This window comes from Diceros bicornis, chromosome 20 (genome assembly GCF_020826845.1).
Source record: "Diceros bicornis minor isolate mBicDic1 chromosome 20, mDicBic1.mat.cur, whole genome shotgun sequence".
Taxonomy (NCBI): Eukaryota; Metazoa; Chordata; class Mammalia; order Perissodactyla; family Rhinocerotidae; genus Diceros; species Diceros bicornis.
This window is the reverse complement of record NC_080759.1, coordinates 30,563,196-30,583,976: the sequence shown is the minus strand read 5'-3', so window position 1 is coordinate 30,583,976 and position 20,781 is coordinate 30,563,196. Positions and strand designations below refer to the sequence as shown.

The 20,781-nt window shown below is 35.9% G+C and overlaps 1 protein-coding gene across 7 annotated transcripts in view; it reads right to left on the bottom strand.

Moving 5' to 3' along the window:
* RICTOR (RPTOR independent companion of MTOR complex 2) overlaps positions 1-20,781 on the bottom strand; it is a 114,961-nt gene that overhangs the window by 8,297 nt on the left and 85,883 nt on the right. For 4 of the 7 annotated variants that reach the window (XM_058564191.1, XM_058564194.1, XM_058564197.1 and 1 more), the window contains 10 exons: positions 17,145-17,254; positions 16,596-16,683; positions 15,066-15,158; positions 14,593-14,699; positions 13,792-14,021; positions 11,304-12,312; positions 10,943-11,014; positions 6,944-7,121; positions 5,801-5,885; positions 4,749-4,982 (listed from right to left, as the gene is read on the bottom strand). In XM_058564191.1, coding sequence (XP_058420174.1) covers positions 4,749-4,982; positions 5,801-5,885; positions 6,944-7,121; positions 10,943-11,014; positions 11,304-12,312; positions 13,792-14,021; positions 14,593-14,699; positions 15,066-15,158; positions 16,596-16,683; positions 17,145-17,254 — 2,206 coding nt within the window. The remainder of the gene's footprint in view (positions 1-4,748; positions 4,983-5,800; positions 5,886-6,943; positions 7,122-10,942; positions 11,015-11,303; positions 12,313-13,791; positions 14,022-14,592; positions 14,700-15,065; positions 15,159-16,595; positions 16,684-17,144; positions 17,255-20,781) is intronic. The other 3 variants (XM_058564193.1, XM_058564192.1, XM_058564195.1) reach the window with 3 other exon arrangements.

Sequence of the window (20,781 nt, the reverse complement as noted above, 5' to 3'; positions counted from 1 at the left end):
CACCTTTAACCAGTGATGATTTCTAACATTTCTAACCTGTTAGAATTGCATCCTATTTCTAAAAGTGGCATTCATTCTCATCAAAAAACAAAAAAAAACAAAAAAAAAAAATCATTCCTCTAGCTAAGCCAGGTTCCAAAATAACTAGTTTATCCATTTGGAGATGTGAAACAGCATCTTAAGGATAATGATAACAGAAGGTGTTTACTACATAGGGCATTTTTTGCATGTGTGAAACATGCTAAACCATATGAATAAATTTTTTTTAATGAAATAATTACAAGCGTTAAATGGAAACTACAGAGAACATGTGGGCAGAATATGGGCGCTATTTATAAACTGGCAGAATAAAGAGCACCCAAAACTCTTGGAAATGGGGCAAGCAACAGCTAGTTGACTTACTTTTTCTTATGTGTGGCAGATAATGTCTATAAGTCTGTCGAAAGCAAAACCGTGCATGCTAGGTTGATGATATTTACCTTTAGGGACCATTTTCCACCTTCTCCTAAGAAGTATTCAATGTAATGAGCTTAGACACACTTTTATTCAAGACATTTCATTTCAAGATTATTTTTAATTTGGATGAAGTATTTTGGCCATAAACAAAATCGTTTTATCTATATGATTGATGTTTAGTTTCTTAACTCTAGTTGTTTGCTTTTATTGTTTCCTCTCTTTTTAATTAATCATACTCTAGCTTAGCTTTATTTTATCTTTCAATTAAAAATGGAGAGACGAAGCACAGGACAGACCAAACCCTAAAAGACTCGATATCTTCTTTACTCTATGTATCTAAGCATAAGGCTGACTTCAGCTAAATGCCACTATATGTGGGAAAGAATAAAAAGCTCTGAGCAAAAAATAATAAATATAAATCCATATGGGCTCATTCAGAAAAACAACAAGTTAATTTTTTCCTACCAGCACACAATAAGTCCCAAAATAGCTTATGGGAAATGCTGAAACAATTGTTTATGAAAAAATTAAGAATTCCTGTGAGGAGCTTTAGCTCTGATATATATAACCACTTGATAAGTAATACTCTTGGGCAGCAGGAGATGTAAAAAGAAGTGAGGAAGGAGTTTTTCCTTAGGAGCACAGTAAGATCACCATAAGTGAACTATCAGAATTTATGAGAGAATAAGTTCTAGCATAAACAAGTTACTATGAGTTCCCATTTACAGAGAGTTTAGTGAATGCTAATCTTACATGTTATTAAATACCAAACAATGCCATAAGGTAGGTATCATTATTTCCATTTAGAGATTTAAGCAAAAATAAAAACTAAAGCTCAGCGAAAGTAGGTAGATTTAGGTAGACCAAGATCAAATAACTAATTAGGTGAAAAAGTGTGGCTTTAAGCCTAAGTCTTGATGCCAAAGCTCACTGCTCTGCTCTGTTTACAGTAGTGATCTTATGTGTTTCTTGGAGCCTTAGCACCCACCCCGCCCCCATTTTATCACTTAGGGCAAGGCCAGGTGGGTGGGGCTCCACCCCATCATTCCCCTTACACCCTCATCAGCATACCAGTGGTCTTTTGTATGGATTTTGAATGAAACAACGATTTCGCAGCTAAAATAACTTTGAAAACCACCACTGTCTTTTTTGTGTGTGTGTGAGGAGATCAGCCCTGAGCTAACATATGCCAATCCTCCTCTTTTTGCTGAGGAAGACTGGCCCTGGGCTAACATCCATGCCCATCTCCCTCCACTTTATATGGGACACCACCACAGCATGGCTTGCCAAGCAGCACGTCGGTGCGCGCCCGGGATCCGAAGTGCCGAACCCCGGGCCGCCGCAGCGGAGCATGCGCTTGCACCACCGGGCCAGCCCCCACCACTGTCTCTTTAGGGCCCTCCTCTCCCCTGTGTAGTTTCTACCTACTCCTCACAAATTGTCAATTTAATAACCTAGACACTCAAACTGATCTTCTTGCCATTGTCTTTTATAGTTGACTGATTTTTTTCTAATGCTCTCTCTTTCACAGATGGACTGGTCTAAAACACTTTTATGGTTTCCCGCTCTAAGTTGGTTAGCTACACTAGGGCAAATGTGGTGTACTATAAATTAGACCCAACAGAAACCTACAATACTAAATTTTGAAAGGCCAACATTTTGCCTTGCACACTAGAACCACACAATGCAACATCTGTGAAGGTGGCAGACACAGAATAAAATGTTGACTAATTATCCTCTTCTAATAGCCTTTCCTCTGAGCTTTAAAATTTTTTGAACCACTGCCACCACTACCACCAGACAGGAATTTTAGAGAATGAAATGTCTTGTGTTCAAGTCTTGATGTCCTTTTAAAACGACTGTTAAATAGTAGAGGGTCTATTTTTTAGTTATCTGCCATAATAAGGATGTCGTCTTTCCGATACACAAAATCCTTAACGTGGCCTATAGCAGTGCTTCTCAAACTGTATTGTATACGTGAATAATCTAGGAGTCTTGTTAAAATGCAGATTCTGATTGTGTGTCGGGTAGAGTTTGAGATTCTACATTTCTCACAAGCTCTCAGGTGATGCTGACGCTGCTGGTCCACTGGCCACACGTTGGGTAACAAGGGCTCTGCAGGGCCTGGTCTCTACCTATCTTTCTAGGCTGATCTTGTATCTCCTTCCCCCTTGCTTTCTGAGCTCCATTCATACAGCTGTCTTTTCAGTCCCTTCTACTTCCCATGCTCACTCCCATCAGAAGACCTTTGCTCATGCTGTTCCCTCTGTCTTAAAATTCTCTATACTCCAGTCTTCACTTAGCTTCTATTCATTCTTTAGAACACAGCTCAAGAGTAACTTCTTCAGAAGTTTCTTTTTTGACCTGCCTACTTGGTTATATTTCTTTGCTAATATCATGTATCTATTCTTGATGGCATTTGTTACAAATGCAGTATATTTGTATAATCGACTGATTGATCGATCAAATGATCAATCAAGCAATCATTCCTTTTCTATCCCCACTGGACTAAAGCTCCAAGAATGCAAAAATAATATCTTTTTACTTTTTTTCCTCCAAATTGTTCTCCTAGCATCTAGTTGAAAGTCTGACCTATAGTAGAGGCGTAATAAATATTATGTTGAGTGCATGAATGAGTCAAGGTTCAGTGACATTTTAACAATTAGCCTCCCTCCCTTCATACTTCTGAGATAGGTATTAGAAGTAAATTATAATCATTTCCCAATTAAGAGTTATTTTCCCCTTGTTCCTCCTCAATCTAACACTTCATGTCACTAGAATATCAAGCTGAGGGGCTCTAAAGGCTCTGCTGAGGTGAGAGCCTCTCCAACTGTAGCAAGTCTTTCATAAGTCCCAAACTTCATGACACTCTGCTTGATCACTCTCCTAGCTACAGATCACAAATGGATTAGAACTAGCTGTGATTATCTTGTGACTGGGTAACCATGGGGCTGGCTTCCCTATTTCTTGTTTGATAAATAAGTAAAGAACAGACTAGCAAAACTCCACAGTAAGTGCTTCATAAGTATTTGTTGAATGAGTTAATGAAGAAGCAGAATTTTCAGGAATTAAAATATCATAAATGATGTATAGCAAAATGACAGCATCTTCTCTACTGTGTCCAATACTTCAGAACAACACTGCCCAAACCTTTTCACTCACAGAAAATAAAAATAATTATAGCACGCTGGGGCCCTGGACAGGGCTGTTCATAGTGGGAAGTGCCCAGTCCAGGGGTTTGTCAAACCCAGACCCTATTGAGGCATGGAACCATTGAGGGGATTAATATCCTGGCACACCCATATCCTATCTGTGGCACATCAGTGTGCTGCAACTCATCAGTTGGGAAGCTCTGAATCACAATACCAAGGAGAAATTTGGAAGAGTGACCCAGAGAACTTTGGTCATCACTAGGTTTTCCTGAGGGTGGCTAAGTGATATTAACCAAGAAAAGCTATCTATGGTAACGCTTTAAACACATATATACTAATTTGAAATTGCTAATATATGTCACTTCTTGAATCATATAGAAAAGCTGAATCTTGGTTCAATTTATTTATTCCCTCACCAAAAACATATTGAGTGTCTATTATGCAAAGCAGTACGAAGCTAGGTATTAGAAATATAAAAATGAAAAGACATGTCAGACCATACCCTAAAGGAACTTATTCAATAGAAGGGAAAAAATTAACTAAGCAATAATTATCACAAGAGATCAATGTACAAAGGTCAACAAGAGTAAAGAGGAAGGAGTGTCAACATCTGACTTAGAGTGTCAGAGAAGGCTTCGCAGATATAATACTCCTGACACTTAGGATGAGGTAGATGATGTGTGTGTCTGTGTGTGAGCTTGCATGTGTGTAAGGAAGGGGAGAGGCAAGAGAGAACAGCAGTGAAAAATACATTTTTCATGCCTTGAATCACAAAAAAAGAGCACAGTTTGTTCAAAAACTTCAAGTCAGTCAGTAATGGTATGTTAATTATAAGATAGGAGAATGGTTGAAAAAAGACACTAGGCAGGTCATACAAACAGTCTTGTGTGCTGGGCATGAGTAGTCAGTAAAGAATCATCAAGAGATCAATCCCAGGCAATAGCATGAAAGATGAATTGGAAGTGGCCAAAACTGGAGACTGAAACAGTAACATTCTAATAGGGAGATGCTGAGTGACCGAATGAAGGCTGAAGTAGTGAAAATGGAATAAGAGGGATGATCAATAGGGCTGGGAGATGACTTGTGACTGGATCAGACTCAAATGCAGGTGGATTAATCTAGACGGACATAATCACTCACCTGAATGACTACATATTGCACTTAGTTGGTTACTGGGCTGGAAACCCAGAATTTCGATACAGACACAATAAAGGCAGTTATCATCTGTATGTTCCTGAAGTCCAGTGTCTTCTGTACTTTCTAAAAACAGAGAAGCATCTGAATGGATTGAATTCATTATTTCCGTAAGACTCATCTGCTGTCGTAGTAAGTGAAAAGAGTTTTTTACAAGACCTCCAGTTCCAGATGGAAGACCTGTGCATAAGTAAATATAAAACATAATCTGATAAAGATAGTATCAATAACATCTCTTTCAAGATGGCTTAAACTATGTGAAATTTTAAGGAAAGGAAATTAGGGAAGAAAACCAGAACTCTTTTTATGAGTCAAAATCTAACCTTAACTGGGGAGAAAAAAGGATAATTTGCTTTGAATTAGGAAAATAATTAAAGTCAGAAGATATGTTGACATTACTTTAATATGAGGTTTTAGATACAAAATGGAAAATCAAGATTATACAATCAAGGCATCATTTCAATTATCCTCAATATTTGCATTAAGAAAAGTAATAATTCTGAGTCTAAAGAGGTACCTGTTTAAAAAAATCATCAAGATTATGAAGCTTTAAACCTGTGGCTGTTATGCATATATTCATTAAGATATTACACTTCATAACAAAGAGCAATCGCATAATGTATAACTACATGTTTATCTCTCTCCTTTCCCCCAAACAGCTGTTTCTTAGACCTAAAAGGATTAGTGTTACAAATTTTTTACGTATTATTTTTTTAAAACAGAAGCAACTGATCCAGTTTTTGTCTTCTTGAAAGGCTGAGTACTTAGTTGGAAAAATACTTTCTTATGTCCCTCACAAAAAAATATTGTGGTTTAATTTTAAATTGACTCAAGCAATTATTTTGGTATAATTTTTAAGTTGACTCAAAAGTAAGTATACCTGAATTTTTGGTGTCATACTACTTGAAAAGAACTTTCTTTTTAATTAACTTTCTTTTAAAAAGAATTTTCTTTTCAATATAAAGAGGAGTCTCATGAGAACAAAAACCACGCATTACCTCCTGCATCATGAGCAAACACTCTTGCACCTCGATCATCATGTGGAGGTATGTTTTTTGTCTGAAAATAGGGAATATCCTTTACCTAAAATAGATATAAATCATGGTAAGTCCTGCTATAAAAAGAAGTCCACTTTATGAATATTAGCAAAATTGAATAAAATGCAATTTAAATAGAATTACTATAGCACATGAACCTACAATGAAAAGGTTACTGAAGAAGGTTAAATTACCAAAACTTGACAAAATAACAAATAATCTTTCAAGTCTTTATCTATTCTTGGTGACTTAAATGGATATTAAAATAACTATTTTAGAATTTATCTAAAATATCTTTAGACTTCTGAACAAATGTGTATTCTTTAGTACTACCTATCATCTAGAGATTTGTGATTAGGATTACATGGGATGAGGGTCACCTCTTTTAACTGGGCACAACATGTGGCTGCCCTGTAGGGGATAAATAGGATCAAGGATTAAAAAAGCAAGGAATATGCTGTACCCTTCAAACTTACACAAAGTTATATGTCAATTATATCTCAATTAAAAAAAAAAAAAACAAGAAGGAATAAGTCAAATGTGACTAAAAAGCAAGGTCAGGAATTCTCTAAATTTCTATAGAGAATATACTGATAAATCAAACAATGCCGATTTAGTATGGGAAGAGAAGGAAGGATAATCTTCTGGAAATTCGGAGATACTAAATAAAAGAATCTTCTGGGGATTCGGAGATACTAAATAAAAGAATATAGGACAGGGGCCGGCCCGTTGGTGCAGTGGTTAAGTTCGCATGCCCTGCTTTGGTGGACCGGGGTTCGCAGGTTCGAATCCCAGGCAGGGACTGACCACCACTCATCAAGCCATGCTGTGGTGGCGTCCCATATACACGATAGAGGAAGATGGGCACAGATGTTACCTCAGAGCCAATCTTTCCTCCCCCGCCCCCCCCCCCCCAAAAAAGAATATGGGACAGTCGAGAAAGGCAAAAAAATTTCCATCATAAAATTTCTTTAAACACAACTGCCTTAAAAAATCACCTTCCCCAAAATTAGTATTTATTCTAAATTCTAATTTCTAGTAAGCAATAGAGAATATGAAAAAACAGAAAACCAACTCACAAGAAAATAACAGAATTTATGATACCTGGAATATATCATTGATGTCTACTGGAAGAGCAAGACCAATATAGTCATCTGAACTACCACACGTCGCGCTGGACACCATGGACCTCACTGAGGAGGATCGCTGCAGGGTGCTTTGATTAATAGGACTTAATAAATCTTCTTTATCTAACGAAGCATAACTTAAAGCTTTCATGAACCTATAATATAAAAAAACACTTGCATTAGTGTCTTAATTTGTAATATTAATCATATAAAGAAATTATAATTTATTTTCATACCTTCATAAAAAATAGTCAAGTATACAACAGTGCCATCTTTTTTAGTGACAACATATAAATACTTGAAAATATTTAGCTGTTATAAATTGACGTACAAGAGGTCATCAATAATGTTGACTGCTACCAAAAACAACTGTTATGGTCTCCCAGATAAAAGTGAAAAGGTGCACAATTAAGATAGCTTTCAACATCTAAAAGTAAAAAAAACTGACCTCAGAAGTCAGAGGTATAATCCAAGGACTATCTTCACAATCACTGGAGACTACCAGATTTGCTATCATGTGACTTGTTGTTAGTGCAGTCCAGTCAATTCCAACTCCCAGCGACCCTGTGCACAGCAGAGCGGAACCCTGCCTGGTCTTTTTGCACCATCCTCTCACCTTCTGGCGCTATATGAGACAACGCTCTGCTGCTATTCATAGGGTTTTCACGGCCAATTTTTTCAGAAGTGGGTGGCCAGGTCCTTCTTTCTTCCTAGTCTGTCTTGCTCTGGAAGCTTCACTGAAACTGTCCACCATGGGTGACCCTGCTGGTATTTGAAATACTGGTGGCATAGCTTTCAGCATCACAGCAACATGTAGCTGCCACAGTATGACAACTGACAGACGGGTGGTGTGGTGCCCTGACCAGGAAACAAACCCGAGCCATAGCAGTGAGAGCACCAAATTTTAACCACTAGACCACCAGGGCTAGCCATCATATAACTAAGGGCATTTATTGTTAGTTATTAACTCTATTTCATATTATTTTCGTGAAAAATAATTACTTATTCTTTGTGTGGCAATTAATACTTTATCAACATATAAGATTTATGTTAACACAGAAGACAGATACAAAATAGGAAAAATGGTATCATTTGGGGCCGGCCCCGTGGCTTAGCGGTTAAGTGCGCGCGCTCTGCTACTGGCGGCCCGGGTTCGGATCCCGGGTGCGCACTGACGCACCGCTTCTCCGGCCATGCTGAGGCCGCGTCCCACATACAGCAACTAGAAGGATGTGCAACTATGACATACGACTATCTACTGGGGCTTTGGGGGGAAAAAAAAAAAAAATCTTAAAAAAAAAAAATGGTATCATTTGTAAATATTACAAGAGACAGTCTTATATAAAGCACTGATATTTCCTCAATGCACTCCTTACTACTGATTCCATAACAAATATATTTCCATGAGATACACTTTTCTCATATAGATTCTTGTTCATGCAATAGACATGCTAAAATTTTTACCAGGCATCTGCTTTGTATATACAAGGCACCATGCAAAGTTGAACAGTATATATATACATATTGCTATTACAGAAACCCAAGTCATTTAAAATGTAATAATGTAGCCTGATACTAAAACAATTATTTTGTAAAGCATGCAAAATACACGCTTAATAAATAGTAGCTATTAAGATTATCATAGCAAAAACCATCCCTAATTTCTACTGAAAACCACCAATAGTTGAAATTCACGAATTTCATAAAATAGGCCAGCGGTTTTTAAATTGTACTCTTGTTATATCTCTTTGACTCCAAAAAACCCTTCAAGGACTACTAGAGAGGGGGCAAGGAATTACTGGATTACTAGCCTTCCCAATCCCGATTTCAAACAGAGTAGCTCCATTTTTATCTAGTCTACATACTGGGTTCCATAGAAACATTTTTGTGAAGACAGGGTATCTCTATTTAAAAAGCAACATTTAAAAAGTTTAAAACCATTGATCTAGTCCAATCTCCACTAGATGAGGCAACTGAGGCCTACATATTTCAAAATTCATGAACTTGACTACACAGATTTATAAAAGTGAGCAACTGAGGTTTGCCTGGCTTTGTTCTGGATTGATGAGGTTTGCAAAGCTGTCAAATTCCAGGCCGATAAGACAGCATAATTTATGGAACTTTGTCCAAGTTCCTTCACTCAGGGCCAGCATTAAAACTTGCCATCAAGGATTCCTACTTCAGTGTTTGTTCTACCATGCCCCAAGGAAATATCTCAGTGAGATATGATTTTTAAGATTGCTGGATTCATGTTAGCCATTATACCACAGCTATCAGTACGCCTGCTCTTAATTTTATAAGAAAGCAACAACAAAAAAATCTTCTCAGCCTATATTCCAAACCATTACTTTAAAGTAAATTTGCAGTTTCTATCATTTTCATTTCTCACAATCAACCAAAGGTAGAAATAGGAATAAGAAAACTAATGCCGACACAACTTTTTCCTCCATGGAACCTACGTAGTAAACACAATTTGAAGAATAAATGAAAGATTTGAGGAACATGAAGTTTTGTTATGCCTTCATGCCTTTGCACAAGCTGTTCCTGTTTCTCTTGACTGCTTTTTCGTTTTATCTTTTTCCCGTCCAAGATATTAAAAACACCTATATTAATAACTTGGCATTTTACTCTAGGAGTAAAATTTCCAAATATCCTTTTCCTGTTCTAACAACACAGAATACAAGAAATAAGATCCGAAGAACCCAGATTGGTTAGGGAATAAGTCATTGGGTGTAGCTGTATTTTCTGGGTCATTCCTATGAATATTTAAGCACTAAAGGTTTTTATCTATGCTTTAGGTTTTTATCTATGCTTTAATCAATTTGGATAGAAATATCTGCTTCAATGAGATATAATAAACCGAACTGGATGGTTCTGAGTTGACAGCACTTTAGCTACTGTACTGCACTGTAAGGTGGCGGTACTTTTCCTGCTCATTTCAGTGTGCAATATAACTTACTACCCCTGGTTGAATGCTACCAGGCTGCTGTGGTCTTTGAGTTTTCAAATACTTTGTAGTAGTATAAAAGTTTCCTCCTTTGCTACCAATTTTATCAGCTGTCCTTTCCTGTTACAGTGTGCCTACCAGTAGAAGCTTCTATTTGTTTCTTCTATAGGCCTGAAAACCTGGTACTCAAGCTTGTTAGAATAAATATCAACAAACTTTGAAAGCAGGTCAGAGATACCGTCTTGGAATAAAATTCATGAACTTGACTGCATGGATTTATACTGGTGAGCTGCTGAGAGGTTTGCCTGGCTTTGTTCTGAATTGATGTGGGTACCAAAGCTGATGAGTTCCAGGCAGATGAGATTACCACATATTTTATGAAATTCTATAAAAGGACGTATAATTGATTATCTGCTACCAGGAACCCCTTCTACTAAATGTGTTAGAATTACTGAAACAAAACTGCTTAATAACAACGTTATTAAGAATTTGGTTATATAATAGCCAATGGATCACATGAAGGAACAACCAATAATGATAATGATGATGATGATGATAATTAATAGCTAACTTTTATTGAGTGCTTAAGATGTGCCAGGCACTATTCTCAGTACTTGACAAATACCAATACATGTAGATAAACATAAACAAATAATCTAAAACTAAGAAAGTTTTTAGAAGTATTGGGCCTAACAACAACAAAAAATAGGTAAAGAAAACTCTGCAACAATCAAATTTAAAACTGCCTATCTTTTAAAGGTAAAATCTAAATTGTTCACTTTGACCAGCTTGATATAATCTTTAGATATGGCATAGAAATCCCCTAAATGTTCTTAAGCACAGGCAAACTGCTATTGCTGAATCCTGAGGGCCAAGTAATTCATTTAATGTTCATTAGGTTCCTACTTAATAATCACAGCTACTCAAAACAAACTGAAAAGAATTTCACTGAAATTCTCAGTTATCTTACCAAAAAAAAAAAAGAAAAAGAAAAAAGAGGTCAACTTTTGGAGCCTTAAATTGACCTACCTGAAAAGGTTGTTTGTTATTGTAGGTCTTAAGCTCCTGATTCCCCCAACATGCTTCTTTTTAAAATCGATCCTTGCAGAAGCGAGAAATAAATAAAAAAAAAAGCTTGTGACTTATGTGTCCTTGCAAAGCATATATGTTTATTTTCAGGGCCTAAAGGAGTCTCTTTTCCCCCCTCGCAGCTGCAAGAATCCATTTCAAATCATATCGGGTAACTAGGAGCTTACAGCCTACCATAGTAAACAATTATAATAGGTCAGTTCTGAGGCTTATGTAGACATAAAACTTGGCTAATGCTTTACATTTAAGTCTGTTAAAATGCAACCATTGTTGTTCAGTTTTAAATGTTTATTTTGCTCACCTGCTTGGTGTTAATCTGGACTCAAAGCTGTTGGCCTTCATGGTGATGGTATCAGTAAACAGCACATCTTTTGCTGGAGATGCCAAAGCTTCAGAATGAGATAAGGATGGATGCATTCTTTGTTGCTGTAGTCTTTTCAGTGTAGCGTAGCCAAAGGCATCTCTAGAACTTGTGTAACTAAAGTTACAATCTGTTAGACTTTTAATGGTGGCAATAGAGGGTGCTTTAAGGGACTGTGCTCTTCTAGGAAGTGTATGAGAAGAACCTGGAGGCACCAGGGACACTGAGTTTGATTTGGAGAGAGACAGATGGTTAGACTGTGGCGTCAAATAGTGGCTTGTCTTAACAGTTTTAGTACTTACCACAGTACTCATACTTCCACAGTCTGTGTCCACAGTCGTAGCATCTACACCTACTGTCTCTCGTGAAGGACTTGAGCTCATTGAACTTATGCCACTTGTTGTAGTGTCTGTATTAAAACTTTGGCTACGTATCTTCATATGTGAGCTTGTTGAACTTTCTACAACTAATCTCTCTCGGCTTGTGTTTTCTCTGTGATTCTCTGTACCAAGACTCTTGGTGAACTTTAAGTCATTCTCTCCAATACTTGGAGTACTACCAGTGTCTTCAATGTGCTTATTCCCAACAAATGAAGTTTCTAATTGCAATGTTTTCTGTACTGTGGACATGGGTGTGAAATCATCACTATGATTAAAGTCAACACTGGGCTCCGTAAGCGTTCTGATCCGCCTGTTGCTTGTCTTATTTTCAGATGACAGTTTCCCTCCTTTTGGATCACTGCTACTACGATGTTTTTTGTTAGGTAAAGTAAGTGAATTTAAAATACGATTTTTCACAAGTTTACTAGAAGCAAAGAATGGGAATGAATTTTTATCCTTTATAGGTCCAGGTCGATCATAGAATGCTGGCTCTGCATCTTCACTGATGTCAAGGAAAAATGTACTAGTAGAGCTGCTGCCAAAACGGTCATCCTCCATTATGAACATACCTACGATCAAAGGATTGATTAATAAAAGCACATAGAAAACGACAAACAAAATCATGGCAACTATTAGTGACATATTTCAGGGAATTTTTGTTTAATAGTCATCCAGGGAAAAAATTTTCAAAAATAAAAGGTTAAGCTCCTGAGCCACATAAAAAGTGCTTCCTTGAGACCCATAGTTTGGACTTGAATAAAATGTAAAATTATGTCATTATGAGGATCTTCTGTTATTTCCAAAGAAAACTATAGAACTCATTATGGCAGAGCTTATGTAAAGCTTCTTTTGATTCTTCCAGTGAGTTTCCCAAACCTCCAAATATTCAGGATAAAATTAAAGGGAAAAAGGAGATTTGACCATGCATGTTTACTCAGTTGGTACAGATTCCTCGTGGTTTATTCTCCAAATCACAATAGGCAGGAGAAATTAATCTTATAAGAAATGAATTCCCAATCTTGAAATATACTTACAAAGTATCAAGGCAAAACACTTTAAATTCATGTTTAAATCAATTATATTTATTTCTCATTTTGCCTTAGATACTAAGAAACTCATCTAAATTCAGGGCCTAACTCTAATAAAAGATTCAGTCCAGGTGCCTAATGACAACTACAGGATATTATTCTATTTTTATTTTAAACTTCTTTGTTGAATAATTATAAACATCTTCAAATATATTTTGAAAGAAGGCAAAATAAAATACTAAATAAACTTGTATATTGCATTGTATTTCCATATTTTGTCAATTCTAAGATGCACATTTTTCACACTTAATATCTCTAAAATCAGGATGCATCTTGCAATCAGTGGTATGTCCTAATAGGCAGCATTTTTTTCTTCTTTTTTAATGGTACGTAAAATACTGGTGCATCTTATAATTCATGGCATCTTAGATCTGGTGAAATATGGTTTGGTAAATGTTGTACTATCTTCTTAAAAAGAACCATGTCTTAAATTTTGCACACCTAATAGCATTTAGCACAGGGCTTAAAACCAGAAACCATTTTTTATTTAATTGATTTTTGATACTCTACCTTTTAACAGTTTCACTATTTAATTTAAAATTTAGTTCTTCTCTCAAAACTGAACATGTGAATATAATATTTCTTAAATATATTCTGGTTCAACAATCTCTATCTGAAAAATGAGTAAAAAAACTAAATGAAGAAGGTAGACAGGTAAACATTTACTTATTAGATTTTATGACAAGCAAAAAAGGGGAATGCTGCTTCTGGTGCATGGTTTATTATTTAACCCTGTACGTAGGATTTTCCAAAGGCTATTTAAAAAGCAAGGGGAGAAAACCATGTACTATGGTAGCTATACTCTGTTGTGAAAAGATATGCATTCTCCAAGAGGCTGTTACTGCCAAATTATCTTCGGAAAAAGTGAATTAGGAATGTAACAAATACATTTAAAGTTTGATATTACAAATACAAATGTTAATTTTGGCTAACTTTATATGACCTTGTCACAATACTTACTTGATGGTGCAGATTCACTTTCACTATTATGTCTAGAGCTGGTAGACTCGGAGTTCAAACTTAGGGTGCTTGGGATAGACGAGAGTTCACTGCAGAGTTGTTCTACATCATCTGGAACCACTGGCCACAGATGTTTGCGACTGTGCCTTACAGCATCCCAGTTGTGACATTTTAGAATATCACAGCCTTGTTTGGTTTTGGCTATGAGCCCAAGCACATATACACAGGTCCTGTATGTAAAAGACGTAGTAATGACAGTTTATAATTCCAAACTGAGATTTCTTAAAGCTACCACAAAATATTAGTTTGCTATATGTACATTTGAATTTTCTTTACAAGTCACTAAAAATTGGTTAGCTTGTAGAAAAATGTATTAAAATGAGTTAGGAGTAAATTAGAAGCAATGAATAACATGAAAAAACCTTCCTAATAAAAATATTAATTGCAATGAAATAATTTTAAAGAACATAATGCAATCTTAGAAAACGAGACATATATTAGCTTTTCTGGGATAAATTTGGAATATTTGGGCTATTGGACTACTAGAATATTTGGATACATACTACACTTTCACTGTTTACCTGCAAGGTAAACTTCAATATTATAATGATAATAATAGAAAGATAATATTAAACAAGGAGCTCCTTAAGATGTTTAATGCATTTAAAAATCTTATATCATCAGACTTTCAGTGAATTAATAATTCTAGTGGACTCACCGTATCATAAAATACTCTTCCCTCACACCCATTTGTGAACAATAATATGTACATTACAAAGATTTCTGAGTTAAATGACATACCCTCTGATGGAAAGAACCTCACACTGTTTTGCAAGTTTTAGTATATCTGGAATCACATTTTCTTCCTGTAGCAAATTGAGACCCCAATTTGATGAGCCAATATTTCCCTAAAAGAAAAGAAATCACTTATATCAAATATATTTACCAGACTAACTCTCTCAAGAGACTTGGAAAGCTACCCCCAAAAAACAGAAAATGTAACCCCATCTATGAGATAGAAAAAAATACGAAAAAAACCTCAAATAAGAAACTTTAGGAATTAATGTTCCATTTGTTTTACCAAGAAAACTAATAATTTAATCATCTATTTTGAGTATAAAAATAATATTTAAATGGGCAGGAACAATCTTGGTCTTAGAATATTAATCGAAGAACAAGTTCCAAATAAAATGATTTTTATTCATTTAATATTAATGGGAAAATTAGAAAAATCTAAAAATTATGAAGATCTTATAGAAATGTTTATTACAAACCAAGGCCCAAAGAGATGCTTTCAGTTTTTTAATTTCTTCCCATTTATCCAAATCTGGTGTACGAACGTTGTGACAGAGTTCTGTAATAACATTCTAGAGAAAGGAAAAAAAATATCTTATGAGTAACAATATGTTTTTAACGTATTTTCTTATTGCATCTTAAGACCTATTCAAGATTTGCATTTAGTAATTTTTGCATATTTAAAATTCTAAAATAATTTTCTTTTTTCTTAAAATTTCTTAAGAAGCAGCATTAGTACATGGGCTCTGAGTTCATTTCCTAGCGTTAGCACTTATTATCTATGTCACCTTGAGCAAGTTACTTAATCTCCCCATGCCTGGATTTCCTAAACTCTAAAATAGGGATGATAATAATAGCATGTGTCTCATAAGGTTTGATGATTTAATAAATTACTACATATAACATGCTTAACAAAGTACTTAGTACCTACTATTACAAAAATGTTAGCCATAATTATTTCTTTTAAATAGAAAATAATAAATTAACTCAAGATTTTATCATACAATATAGGTAATGACAGTGAGCAAATCATTCAAATTTTTAGTGAATTAAAAAAAAACTAATATAAAGATACGTGCCCCAATAGTCTTCACAGACATAATATAAAAATATATGAAACTATAGAGTATATTTATGCAAAACGTTTGCTCCTGAGATGAACACTGATACAAAAGGAACTAAATTGCCAGATTACTATTGTTCAGGCACACACAAACTTCTATAACTATGTATTTCCAAAAAAGAAAAAGGTTATATTTTGGGCCGGCCCCATGGCTTAGCAGTTAAGTGCTCGCCCTCCTCTGCTGGCAGCCCGGGTTCGGATCCCGGGCATGCACTGACGCACCGCTTGTCAGGTCATGCTATCGTGGGCGGCGTCCCACATAAAGTGGAGGAAGATGGGCATGGATGCTAGCTCAGGGCTGATATTCCTCACAAAAAAAAAAAAATAAAAAGGTTATATTTATTAAAAACATCTAGTTGCAAGACATACTCACAGCCATAAATTTGGCATGCCTACTACATTCAAAGAACAACTGCTTGCCTGAGCCTGTTACATTCCATGAAGTGGATGAGAACAGTGAAGCACTAACAAACAGCAACTTACACTTTCAGTTTGTTGCTCACCAAAGATAACTGGTGCATCAGCTTCAGCTTAATTTTCCAACAAGAGGAATGAAGAAACTCAGTTTTTCAGTATGTTTTTAGTAAGGAGATAAACTCCTCCAGCAAACTATGAAGGAAAGAACTCAGACCTTCGCTGCTTTATGCACACTACGTAACAAGTTAGCTATGCAAAGGATGACACATAAGTCAGGGAAATGCATGAAAGCCAGTAATACGTCTAAGCATTACAAACACAGAATGCCTAAGTCAATTTACAAATGGACAGGTTTAAAAGCAATTATGCCATTGGCTGGAAAGCTTTTGAGAGGTTCCGCAAAGATAATACTTTAGCAATATTAAGAGTTTTTCTACTATTGTAGCTATTTAAAATAAATTATTTTTACCTGTACTTCCAACAAATGACAGCCTGTTTTGTGATGTACCAGTTGTCCATAAAGGTGTACAGGCAGGTAGACATGAGGACGCTGTAATCTAGTATAATAAAGATGATTAATATATCTATTAGCTTATTTTAAATGTGCTAATTAAAACAGTAACTAGTAATAAAGTAGTAGATAAATAGAATTAGATATAATCCCCCGGCATAAATAAAAATACAGACGTTGAAAGGCATGAAAATTTCTCTAGAAAAATAATAGTTTAGCTGGTCTCACAGTAATGGTAACAGAGAGGAGACTAGAAAGATAGACTAGGGTAAGAGCATGGAGGGTATCTGAATGCTCTATCAGTAAGGGTATTCACCATGCTAAGAATGCCACTGGAACTTCTGAGCAATCAATGCTGTGCTTTAAGAAGATTTTTCCTATGTCAGTTCAAGAACTACAATATCTAAGTACTCATAAAACTTCAAAAAAATAATGATTTATTACAAACTGGTTTTAAATTTTATATTTGAGGACCAGCAATAAATTATTCCACTAACTGGACTGTACCTTTGGTTACTCCGACGAACATAGTTATCACCATCAATTGGCTTCCGATAAGTAGTAAGTGCTTCATTAAGCTGTTCCTCAATCAAGTCAACATATTTTGAATTATATTCCTAGAAGGAAATATTGTTTTAATTGTATATAGTATCATAACAACATTAACTAAATTTATAATGTTAGGTACCCAGCAAATCTTGGAAGTATAAATATGGGAACAATGAACATCTGTTTAGGAAATTTAAGAAATTTTTGAAAAGCATAGAACAAGGTATTATAAATGCAAATGTTCTATCAGACCCAAAAGCTTTCTGCTTATACTTTCCCCTCCATTTTCAATTAATATTTCAGGGTCCATATAAGAAGGTTAATAATTTTGTTTTTCATCCTATTTGAATCTCTTTCTGTATTAAAAAAAAAACTAGCTTCTTAATATTAAACACTGAAGATATTCAAGGAAATTAACTGAGTTCTACCATATTAGCACCTTTTGGTAAGAAATAGTATCTTCTCCCCCACTGATTTATTTTTTTGTGAGGAAGATCGACCCTGAGCTAACATCTGCCAATCCTCCTCTTTTTGCTGAGGAAGACTGGCCCTGGGCTAACATCCATACCCGTCTTCCTCCACTTTATATGGGACACCACCACAGCATGACTTGCCAAGTGGTGTGTCGGTTGGCGCCCGGGGTTCCGAACTGGTGAACCCCGGGCCGCCACAGCAGAGCACGCGCACTTAACCGCTTGCGCCACCAGGCCGGTCCCCTCCTCCACTGATTTAAATCAGGTCAAATATAAAAAATATTTCCAGCTAAAACTTGGAAAACTTCTAGTTAAATTTTTTAAACTGAGAGTCATTCACACTGCCACCTTTATTGCAAAAGATCTCTACTTTAAACTGGTTAGAAAGAATTGGTAGAACCTCTTTGGAAAACAATTTGGCAGTATTTATCAAAAATTTAAATTCACATACTTTTTGACTCAAGAATTATATACTTTTAGAAATTTAACCAATATACTTGCAAAAGTCTGCAAAGATATATATGCGAGAATATCCAGCAAACACTGTTTACAAAACTAAAAAGTTGGAAACAATCTAAATGCCCATCAAGACAGGAGTGGTGATAAAAATTAAGGTACATTTCATATAACGTACTATGCAGTCATTAAAGAGAATGAGATACACCTAAATGTACAGCTCTGAAAAGATCTCTCAGATATACTACTAAATGAAAAAGTTAAATACAGCTTTATCTACAGTTGCAAATAGAATTCATTCGTATTTTTAAATGAAGAATATGTACTTAGATATGTACAGAACATCTCTGAATGCATACAAAAGAAATTGTTAACAGACATTAACTTCAGAAAAGGCAGAATAAGGGGGCAGGGAGACATTTTTCATTTTAAACCATTTTAGACTATTTGAATTTGGTGGTTTACCTTAACTCCCTACTTAGAGCCTCTAAAAAGTTACTTTTCCTTTAGGTTCCATATTTACTTTGCAATAGTAATGTGAGGTTTTAATTATAATATTATCAGCATACCATAATTATTACTACCACTATACTACTACCATATTCCCCTCTATACATGAAAATCTCAGTACAAAAATCTAATTAAGGTAGGTATTTTGAGTGTTATGCAGGAGTCGTTACACTCATGTGCTATTGCCTGATTAATCTTTTGACCAGTGGCATTCATTCGGAACACACTAGCAAAGGTAAGGGGTATGATTTACAGCTGTGAAATGCACTGTTTCTGATGTGGACCATCTTGAGGATTCTGCCCAAAAGGACCTACCTGAAGGGGCAAGCAGAGCGCAACTGAGGGGAGGACCTCTAGCTACTAGGAGGCATTCTAAGTAGGTAGCCAGAGAAGCCACTGCCCTAGTCAAGGGAACTGCAAATAGGAGATCCTCACTGGTGAGTTCTTTGAACAATTCATGAAAGTAACCCTCAAGCAAAAGAAACAACATTTGAAATCTGACACTCAAAGCTAACAACCCCAGATAACAACTGTACCAACGGAGTAGACTGTTCATGACCCGTTACTCCTTCTTCCTCCTCCTGCTCCAAACCTGGAGCAGCCCAAAACTTGCTGCTAGTAAATGGGGAAGAGAATAAGAAACAAAAAGAGTGATGAAATTAACCATATCCTCCCTCCACTGTAGGTTTCTAAGTCTACATCAGGCCTGGTCTGGGGAGAGAAGTTTTAAATCGAATGAGTGGATTTTTAATATTATACTGATCTGGATGTTTTATTACCTTGAAAAAGAGACAGTCTCACTTCATCTTGGCATGCCACAAGCTACAGGAAGGAAATTGAATATAGTGGAAAGAGCATGGGCTTTGGCATCAAAGAGTGCCCCTGTTCTGCTATTTTCAAGCTCTGGATATCCTGGTGACCCAGGATAAATTAGTTTACTTCTCTTAGCTCCCACATTTTCATTCACAAAACAGAAAATATATTTCATAGGGTGGCTGTGATGATTAAATGAGGTAATACTTGAAAATCACTAAGTTCAATGGTAGGCAATCAATAAATTCCCTTCCCTTTCTCCCTTTCTCTAATTTGAGAGAGTAGACTAGATTGTCTTTATTTTTACACCCCCCATTTACTGCCTAACTAACTGTAACTGCAATTCAACATCTGTTTGTAACTGTACTGAAATTGCTCCAGCAAAATTCACCAATGACCTAACTGTCAAATTTAACAGCCTGCTTTCCAACGTTCATCTTCTGTGACCTCTCTAAAGAATATATACACTGGCCTCTCCTTCCTGAAGCATCCTTCAGTGACACCATTCTCTTTGATAATCTTTTTCTCAGTGTCCTTGTCCTTTTATTCCCCTCATTAAACTAGAGTATTCTCTGGGGAGCAATTTCCAGTTTTATTTCTTTGTTGTTCTTTACATTTTCCCTGGGGATCTCACTCATTTACAGTTTCAACTGCCACTTTTACTATACATTGATGACTCCCATATTGCCATCTTCAGCACATATCTGAGCTCCAGATCCACATGTCCAAACTTTTTCTAGATACCATCACTTAGTTATCCCACAGGCAATACCAGTTCAACATATTCAAAATTCATTATCCTCATCCTGCAAACCACTTTTTTGCAATCATAGTCTCTTACTGGTGACCCATTATATACTCAGTCACTTAAATTAGAAACCTTAAGAGTCAAGTTAAACCTCTCATTCATTATATCCAATCAGTACACAAATCCTGTTTATCTTATTTCAAAAACCCAGAAAACCTGCCTATCCAACCTCACCACCACTAAGTTCATGCTCTTATCATTTCTTGCTTCTACACTATTCTCAATATTGCTGCTTTTACCTTTGGGGATCAAACTTCCGCTGCTACACTGCAATCTGTCATGTTTGTAAAGCACAACTCTATGATTACTCTTTAAACACTTGAAACAATTCTCCTACATCCCATAAAATTGAAATTCCTTAGTATGACATAATGTGGCTTATAAAACCTTCTACAATCTGGTTCCAATTTACCATTCCAGCATCATCTTGCCATTCTCCACTTATCCTAGCACCAACTACATTGGAAAATGGCTTTCTTCACAAGTCTGTGAAATTTCGATAATCTATACAGATCTATTATTCTGCTTCCTCGCC